Below are 9,281 nucleotides of genomic sequence, written 5' to 3'. Positions count from 1 at the left end.
CACCGCCTCCGCGCCGGACCACGTGGCCGGGGCGGGCCTTAAAGGAGCAGGCACACCGCCAGCCGCTCTTACTACCACGTGGTCAGCCCCCCTCCCCCCTCCTCCCGCGCTGCTCGCCCTGCCCCACACAGCACTCGCAGAACAGCCGTGCAGAGAAAAGCCACTTTATTCCGGCTTCATAGCCCAGCCGGCCATTTCCAGCGGATCCCGGTGCAGGGAGGTGCCCAGTCGCAGTCCCTGGCGCTCAGCTCTCTTCTTCTGCAAGAGAAAGCAGAGGGGGGCCGCTGCGGCAGGAGGAAAAAGCCACATCCCACCCTAATTAAAACAGGACCGCTGCCCCTCCCTGCGCTCCGGGGAGGCTCTGGGCAGCAAAAGTGGGCAGTCTGTGCTCCACTGCTGCCAGAGCTGTCATGTCACATATTATAGTCACCGTTGCTAAAACTGTTTTTTTTTTACTACAAATAAAATCCCTATCCAGAAGAACTCCAGGCCTGCAGTTGTCTGAAAGTGATCAGCATGAATTCCAGTGCTGGTCAGGCTGAACATAGCTAACTCGGCAAGCTTCTTTTCCTGTGCTCTGGGCCCATCCCTCTGTCACACTCCCAGCCCTCCCTCCCTGTCCACGTGTAAAGGCACAACCTCACTTCTTGGTCCCGGCTTTTTTCTTCCCGTTCAACATCCCAACTCTTCTCCACACCCTTTTCCCACCACATACTACAGCATCCTCGGGGCTGCACCTTCCCCAGCCCCATTCCTTCAGTCATTCCACCCCGCTGGCTCTCAGCCTTACGCTACGTTCCCCCTTTCATCCAGATCATTTAAAAGCACAAACCCCTGAGTATACTACAAACCTTCCTCTTCCTCCTCCTCCTCTTCATCCTCCTCATCCTCATCTGAGCTGAAGGTGCCATCAGGCAAGCTGTAGATTCGGATCACCTGTTTGTTGGGGTCTTTGAGGATGAGGTACTTCCCCTCATCCAGCTTCATGCAGATGTCGATGACGCAGCGCAAGATGCCCCAGGCATTCTCTATGCTCAGGTTGATCTGGCTGGCAAACTCGTTGGGCTTAAACTGCTGCGTGCCCAGAATCACATGGCGGGCAGAGTCCTTCACATGGTAACGGGACACGTAACTGGTGGGCAAGAAGGAAGGGAGGAGCAGCAGGGGATTAATTTCAGCCACCAAAGCGACATCAAAAAAACCCAGCATGAGTGGTTTGCTTTTGTTTTCTGAGAAGGGAGAACCATCCCAACTCTCCAACACTGAAAGCTAAGAGGATCTCCTGGCCACAAGCTGCTGCCGTCAGTAACACAGCTGGAATCCTCCCACTATCCCAGATCTGACAGAGCAGTACAGAAGAATTAGTGCCACAGATGAAAACTAAACAGTTGCATGATTACTTGGGAGTCTAGACTTCAAGTATCTCATACCCAAAACCAGAACATAGAATTGCAGAACCACCAGAATTGAGCCCTTTTTGTTACCCCCAGCTATTATTTTCATTTACAGATAAGATGACACGTGCTCTGTGTGGGTGCTGTGCAAAGAAACCACAGAAAAGGCACCCTGGTCTGGATTTCTGCAAAACTGGATGACTGGCAGAAGGCAGCACACACAGCAGCTCATTCAGGCCATCAATAACAGGGCACAGACTCAATTGGTTTTAAACTGACAGCTCCAAATGGGCTGTGGTGATACCTCCTCCTCCACTCAAATTCTCAGTAATAGTGCACTGAGGACCTCAATCAAACTCCTGACAGGTAGCACGGTCACTGCATTTATTTCCCTTGCTGGCAATTTCAGCAAATAGGCTGGGAATGGCAGGGGCTGCCTGCTTGTCACACACATGAGGTCTTACAAGGTCAGCCACAACGGAGGGCACATCAATCAGATGTTGAGGGGAAGCAGCTAAAGCTAAGGCCTGGGTCACCACTGGCACATTCACTGCAAGCTTTACCCACTGCTGCTCAAACAGTGAGGCAATTTTATGATCATCCAGACTCTACCAACAGTTCACTATGATACAGATTGTGTTAAATCACGGAGAATGCAGCTGAAAGATACTTGGTGTGAAAACCCTGTCTTACCCAAGCTTGAGATATTCTGATCCGGCCAGCAGTGCACAACATGTCCAACGAGCTAATTTGTAGCTGTTGTTTTTCAGCTCTGTGGCGATCACAGCTCCTCTCTGCGAGTCAAGCTTCTGGCGCCAGTCTACTCCATTGCAATACTAAGAGGAGAATCAAAAGCAGGGTGAACTTAACATGCCAACAGCAACTATCTCTTCAGCCATTGCACAGGGAAGCTTCTTCTACCTAAACTATGATACTGTAACTAGGGAATGCAAACCTCTACTTGCAGAGAGAGCCCTTGCACAGGGAAAGAAAGAAATGCAGTAGCAGTGGCTAGGAGAGGAAGTATGCTAGGGGCGGTTAATGAGGGCAGCACTGATAAAGACCAGCTACTGCACAGAGCACCTAGGAACAAGAATAGGGTTCAAACCAACTACCTCATGCCTGGGTGAGGCTTAATAGCACTGCTAGTCCACCAAACCTATGCATCTTTGATGGAAGGTAGTAACTCAGGGGACACCACTAGATGTTTGTCTCATCTTGCCTGCTATACCTGGCATGTCAGGCAGCAGTGAAGCAGTTAGAGCTAGCTTTGGGATCTTGTTCTTCCTCACCCTGGAATCCCATTCGTTCAGAGTTTTGATGTTGATGAATGACACTTCGCCGTTAGCTCCTGTCATCACTCCGTCATGCTCACAGCGGACGATGAGATCAATGTCATCTCCCAGCTTCCACCTTCGGTACCTGCAAACACGCAGTCCAGCCGGTTACTGCTGACCCTGGTTCTTTGCCAGACCTTTCCAAGTACTCAGCAAAACCCTTTCATCCTTTATCCGTTCACCAGTTTTGACTGTTTTTTCCCTGCAAACCACACTGACGTCCTGCACTCTTGTCAAAGCTGGGAGTAAGAGATACATCAACATACCTGTAGGCAACAGAAGCTACTTCGTTCTTATCCATGTCATCCTCCACAAAGGGGTTTGGGTTGGGAAACTTGTATTTCTCCTTCCCCTGTATAAGGAAACAGAAAGGCTTATTAATACAACAAACAAGCAAAAGAACAAAACAAGACTTGGAGCTCTCCTCTTGGATGACTATTCTCTTACAGCAACAACAGCTGACTTCCCTTACGCAGAAAAGACAATAAAAGACTTAAAACAACTGATGCGAATCCTCTTTTCCATGGTAACCATTTCCCTGTAATCATTACTCCTCTTAGCAGTTCAGCTTTAATAAACATACTCAGAAGCCTGCCCGCTTTACCAGCAGGAGTGGGACTTCCTCTTTGTAAAATAAAGGTGAAAGTCGTTTTATACAAAGAGTCACATGGCTCACCAGAAGGAATCCCACCTGTTTCAAGCTGAGGTAACATCAGTGCAAACTACCTTTACCAATTTAAACACTTGTGTGCCGAGCAGCTGCATTAAGGAAGCCTGAATAAAGTCTCATTTCCAGACTCTCCAAAACTCAGACCCTACTGCCCAGGACTGCTCAGCCTTACCATCCTCAGACACTGCTGGGAGAAGTTATGGTTGATGTAAGTTGCTTCCATGGCAAGGTTGCGTGGGGAATTAAAGGAGTTGCCCTCTTCCTGTGGTGGTTCATTAGCTGTTTCACTCACTGTCAGTAGATCTGAGAACAAAACCAGTCACAAGCTGTTATACATGGGGAGAATCTGTATCTGCTTCAGTGAATCTCTACCACCCATGCTGAAGCATATCAGTATTGGAAGTACTCTCACAGTTAGCAACATATTGAAGCAATCAGTTTGCTCCAGGTGTCTCAGTCTTGGCACTGAGACATAGATTGAAAAAAAAAAGAAAACACACAAAGGCATACAGAAAACTGAGACTAACAACAATAACAGATTTCTTTCAAGACTTTTCCTCACCAAAATCTGAATTGTCCCTCTTGTCAAAGAAGAGCTTGGATCCAACTCTCTGGACAATGATGTCCCAGGAATACACAGAGCGAGTGCAACTCATCAGTGTGGCCAGGATGGCATCTGTGGCAAACACATTCCCTTGAGTCTTGGCCAGCTATGGATACAGAAAACATTATGTTTCAGCAGCACTTACAGACATACCTTTCCTTTCTCAGCCAAGATCAGAAGTGTTAGCAAACCAGATTGTGAATTTCTTCTTCCATGCTGAAAAAGACAGACTGCTGGGTGCACTGCTGACAGCTATGCCAAGTGTGGAGTACTACCTAGCAATCCAGGCTCACCCCTGCTCAGACAAGCAAAAAGAAACCTACTACAAAATGCAAATCTGCTGTTAGAGGACTTGGTTCCTTACTGCTGACAGAGCCATAAAGAGCAGCTTCTGAGCCTTCCTCATCTCCAAAAGCACAAAACTCTAGAAGCAGGTTTTTAACACTGAAGTTCCTTTTCCAGCACTGTCCAAGGAGTGGTTTGTTTGCCTTTCCTTGGCCAGTATTCCCAGTTTTGCCTTGACCTAGCCTTGCCTTAGGTCTCAGGAAAATACCAAGGTAATATTTTGTTTCCCCTCTGTAAACTGAGAGATGTGGATTTTTCCTGTTTATCCTTAGTCTGACTGTGACAGGTCTGAAACCACAGCACGCAAGGAAAAGCACACTCTTGGATTTGGCAAACCAGTGAACATACCTTTCGGATAACTGGGTCATCAGTAGTAGTGACCGTATGGAAGATGCGCTTAATGCTCCTCAGCAGCTTCTCATTCCTCGTTGTAATGCGGTCAAAGGCTTTGTCATAGTATTCTAGGGCTCCACAGCACTCTCTATGGAGAGAAAGGGAGGATCAGCTTGGTCAAATAAATACCTTCACTGACAAACCACAAAGGACTGAGGGAATGGTTGGGTGTTCTACCACTCCTGGCATTGGATACCTCGCTAGGAACACTGGGACCAAGCCAAGAGACCCCTTGCTCTCCTGCTGTCCAGAAATTGTCTATTCAGGAAACTGTTTTAGGAACTTACATGTCCTGTGGCTCTGACACCTCCAGGTAGCGCATCTTCATCAGTCGTGGGAAATCCATCTCTTCTTTCACCTCCCAGTCACTGCGAACTTCCACAGAGGAGTCACGAGGCTTCTGCTGCGCAGCCAGAGGTGAAACGGGTAAAGAGAGAGAAACATACATAGCACATCAGGATTCGTGCAAGAGAAGCTGCCTCGTGAGCACAGCCAGAAAAACTAAGCCACCACTAAGGTCAGAAAGCTGGCTAGTTTACCTGTGACTTCTGGTCCCACTTCTGCCTCACTCCAAACTGCTTCTGAAACTTCTTCTGGAGACGCAAACGATCCCTACAGTGACAAACGTGACAAGCCATTACAAGAAGTTCCTGACACAAGAAGCTCCCTGCCACGATGGCTCATAAGCTTCCAAATAATCACCAGAGGAACAACACTTTCAGGCGCCAAGCCACTGAAACGGTTGCTGAGAGTTCTGTTATCAAAACACCTGAAGCATTAAGAACTTTGTTCTTTGCTCTGAACACCCTTTAAATGTTTTTTATCCTTCATGCCTACAACACAGTTTTCAGAAAGAGTACATCCTGCTTTAAATTGCCACGCTTACCTCCTAAACTTGACTCAAAATTTCTCCTAAATTCTTAAATAGCTGCTTGAAATCCATGCTTGTAACTACTAGACACAGCAGCAAAACTTATGATATCCTGAAATGCTTTGCTAGGAGCTCTGGTGGATTCTGTTACAGTAACTTGAATTATTTATCAACAGTATGTTCACACGCTCCAGAAACAAGTGCAGAATGCTTGTATGTGAAGCCCGCACCTCTCTTTCTGCTTGGCACTCTTTGGCAGTGTCTGCATGCTGAACTGCAGCATGTTCCGGCGGTCCTTGTCCCTCCGAAGGTTCCTCTGTGGAAGCGCAGCAAAGAAGAAAGGAATAATTTAGTGGCAAAGTAATTCTGTGTCATTCAATCTCTCTTTTGAGCCTGTTTCTGAGAATAAACGTTACCTGTGCAAATCGCATGCGATTCCTCTGGTATGCAGTTTTCTGTGTCCGTGCTGTATCCACCAGCTGGAAGCTGGTCTCATCCTCCTCGTGGAAATACGCATATTGACTTCCACCACCAAACTGTGATGAGTACTTGTCTGGAAATGAAATACATCACCTTGCTATGAACCTTGGAAACAAAAATAGGACACTCCGCTCCCCCAGATTCTCCCCAATAGCCTTCGCTGAAGTCTAATGCACCAACTAGGACTCCTGCATTAGAATGCTGTGTTTCCTCCCTGCTCTGAACCTCCCAGAGAAGCACCAGTCAGCACACAGTACAAACCCACAAGGAAACCCTAAGGACAGGGAGAGCCCCACGCAGCTCTCCAAGTGGTGAGACACACTTCTGAAATTAAGAAGCCTCCTGTGCTGAGGCGTGCAGGCAGCCGGTAGAGCCAGTGTGAAACATGAAAGCAGGTATGACGATTGAAGAAAATTCTGCACAAAATAAGTGGCAGGAACAGCCATCAGACAACACGTACTTGTATATCTCTTATCCTGGTACGTGGCTCCTGTCCAATCCGCCACCTAAGGACAAGCATAAACAGTCAAAATAAGCGGGCGTTAACGTGATGTTTCCCCCCAGTAGGGTCTCAAAAGGCAAAACAGGGGACTGCTGTATTATCCTCAATTCCCACCTCTGTAAGCGAGCCTCACAGAAAGCTCACAATCGACAAGGTGCTTGAGAACCATATAACGTCATATCTCAGAATGGCTCAGGTTGGAAGGAATCTTAAACGTTACCTAAATCCTGCCACGGGCAGGGCTGCCCCCCACCAGCTCAGGCTGCCCAGGGCCCCATCCAACCTGGCCTTTAAAGCCTCCAGGTTATGGGGCACCCACAGCTCTCTGGGCAGCTGTGCCAGTGCCTCACCGCCCTCTTGAATGAAGAGCCACCTCCTAACATCTCATCCAGCTCTCCGCTCTTGTAGCTCGCTGGGGAGGCACAGGGGTTCACTCAGCAGCAGCACACCGCAGTACCTTGCCCAGGCGGTCTCCCTTGCTGAAGGGCTGGTAGGGCATATCCTTGAACTGCTCGGGCACGGCGCACGGGCCCCAGCCCGAGGGATTGTCCTGGATCACGGGGGTCACAAACTTCGCCATGGCTCACGGCTCTGCGGGGAGGAAGCAGAACGTTCCCTCAGCACCCGCCCGCTCGGCGCCACCGCGAGGGGGAGGGAAAGGGCACGGAGGAAACCCGGTGCGGGCGGAGGATGGCGGGGGCCCCGGCCCGGCCCCACCGGAACCAGCGGTGATGCCGGGGCGGGGCCGGGGGTCGTGCTGCCCGCAGGCCGGTCCCGGTAGGGCGGCGGAGCGCGACGGGGCGGCCACGGCGTCCCCTCACCTGCGCGGCCACGTTACGGCCCCGATGACGACGGATACGGCAGCGACGGCGGCGGTGGCCGGCGAGGAAAGGCCGCGCGCAGCCCCGTCCCGGCCTTATGACGTCAACACTGCGCGACGGTGCGCCGCCGAGCGCCACTGTCGTAAAAGAGAAGGCGCGAGGAGTGGGACACGACTGCCGTAAAGCGCGGATCTCCCAGCAGGCGCAGTGCGCCTCGCTGACGTCACCGCCGCCATCGAACTGCAGGGGGCGTGGATAGCAGTGGTGATCTGTGTTGTCCCCAAAGCGCTTCCTTGCCCTGGTGGCAGGGGATGTGGGCTGTGGGTTCGACCCTACAGCCCTATGAGGAGGCCGTGAGCAGGGCACTAAATGCAGTGTGTGCCTCACATAGGGTCATTAAGGTTGGGACAGACCTCTGAGGTGACCTGGTCCAGCCACCAGCCCGCCCCCACCGTGCCCACTGACCACGTCCTCAGTGCCACATCCACACGGCTCTGGAACACCTCCAGGGATGGTGACTCCACCACCTCCCCTGTGCAGCCTCTGCCACTGCAGCACCGCTCTTACTGAGAATAAGTGTTTCCTAATATCCATCCTGAAAGTCCCCTGGTGCTACTTGAGGCCACTCCCTCTCACCCTATCACTGTTACCTGGGAGCAGAGGCCGACCCTCACCTCACCACAGCCTCCTTTCAGGTCATTGTAGAGAGTGATGAGGTCTCCCCTGAGCTCCTCAGACTGAACAACCCCAGTTCCCTGGGAGAGTATTTCTCCCCACATTGCAAGGGGAAAAAGGTAAAAACCCAGCAGCAAATCTCAGACGTTCACATATCACAGAGCCCAGAATTGTCCCCTCCCTTCAGAAGAGCAACATCCAGTTTAGAGAAGCCTGCAGCTCGCAGCTGTTTGCAGAATTTCCCTGGGTATCTCTCACCTCAGAGCCCAGATCAATATTTTCCAGGCAGAGCAGTGTGCATTTCCTCCTTTATTTACTGCGTTTAAATCCTCCTCGAGAAATTACCAAGACAGTCTGCTTTGCCAGGAGGCCGCGCCATTAATCAGAAGCTGGATTATTAAAGCAGTTTTCCCTGCTAGCAAAAAGAAAAATCCACTTACAGAAACGCGGTTTATAAAATACCATTTGTAACTCTCTCAGGTAAACAGCCTTTGTGGTGACAAACGTCAGTGCTGGAACAGCCCTGGATACCAAAGACTCAACCTGAGCACAGCTACATTCAAGTCCTGCTTAGGAGACGTAAAAGGAGCAGGAAGGTCCCAAAGAGAAAACGGGAGTAGAGAACGAACGAATGAAGAGAAAACAAGTAGGCTGATAAACCTTAACTCTGCATCTCCCTCGCTTGCCTGTTCCCTTACAGTCCTGTGTGAGGTGCTGAAAGGCAAGTGTAGCGCTGCTGCTGCCTGCTGAAGAGTGCTTGCACTTCGGGCCCAGCCCCTCAGGCTGCCTTGCCTGGGAATGGAGCTGGGTGTAAGTGTGGTTCAGGGGGGAAAAGAAGCACAGGGAACGACCAGCGCAGAACAAATACCCCTTTGGGCACAGCATAACCTACCAGTTTCTTATCAAGAGGAAAAGCTTCAGCTGTAAGAAAAATCCAGCCTTGAGGAAGGTGAGATTTGTTCCCCCATTGAAGCGGGATCTACTGGAACAGGGGACGGAGTGGCTTTGACTCACTCTTATTTAGCACCAGACCCTGCCCCTCTCCCCTCCTGTCCTGGGCTGCAGTCAGGGCTGTGCTGCTGTCAGCTCCAGCACCATTTCTGCAGATGATTTGCCATCCGGCCGTCGGCTGTCATTAACAGCACGTGAGACACGCAGTGTCCCAGAAAAGTGCTGACTTTGCTCAAAA

The 9,281-nt window shown here is 50.5% G+C and overlaps 1 protein-coding gene across 2 annotated transcripts; it reads right to left on the bottom strand.

Moving 5' to 3' along the window:
- Positions 1 to 148: 148 nt before the first annotated feature.
- EIF3D (eukaryotic translation initiation factor 3 subunit D) lies at positions 149 to 7,532 on the bottom strand. 2 transcript variants are annotated; one of them, XM_001234642.7, is made up of 15 exons: positions 7,418 to 7,532; positions 7,054 to 7,187; positions 6,555 to 6,600; positions 6,031 to 6,167; positions 5,845 to 5,930; positions 5,283 to 5,355; positions 5,031 to 5,146; positions 4,699 to 4,831; positions 3,964 to 4,111; positions 3,574 to 3,704; positions 2,998 to 3,083; positions 2,687 to 2,816; positions 2,088 to 2,230; positions 852 to 1,132; positions 149 to 258 (listed from the first exon to the last, which is right to left on the bottom strand). In XM_001234642.7, exons 2-15 carry the CDS (start codon positions 7,174 to 7,176, stop codon positions 245 to 247), a joined length of 1,647 nt encoding a protein of 548 aa, XP_001234643.2. In that variant the 5' UTR covers positions 7,177 to 7,187; positions 7,418 to 7,532; the 3' UTR covers positions 149 to 244. The 2 variants fall into 2 exon arrangements, with proteins under 2 accessions (XP_001234643.2, XP_004937833.1); XM_004937776.5 differs by having other exon boundaries at positions 5,031 to 5,143.
- Positions 7,533 to 9,281: the final 1,749 nt, after the last annotated feature.

This window comes from Gallus gallus, chromosome 1 (assembly GCF_016699485.2).
Source record: "Gallus gallus isolate bGalGal1 chromosome 1, bGalGal1.mat.broiler.GRCg7b, whole genome shotgun sequence".
Lineage (NCBI taxonomy): Eukaryota > Metazoa > Chordata > Aves > Galliformes > Phasianidae > Gallus > Gallus gallus.
The sequence above is the reverse complement of the archived record's forward strand: the minus strand, read 5'-3'. Positions and strand labels throughout refer to the sequence as shown.

What these genes read in the sequence shown, in the direction of transcription:
- EIF3D (XM_001234642.7), bottom strand. Translation starts at nt 7,176, where the DNA reads ATGGCGAAGTTTGTGACCCCCGTGATCCAGGACAATCCCTCGGGCTGG. An exon ending in CCAGGATAAGAGATATACAA is followed by an intron (nt 6,168 to 6,554) that starts GTACGTGTTGTC and finishes TTTCATTTCCAG; the next exon opens with ACAAGTACTCATCACAGTTT. An exon ending in TCAGAATATCTCAAGCTTGG is followed by an intron (nt 1,133 to 2,087) that starts GTAAGACAGGGT and finishes CTTGCCCACCAG; the next exon opens with TTACGTGTCCCGTTACCATG.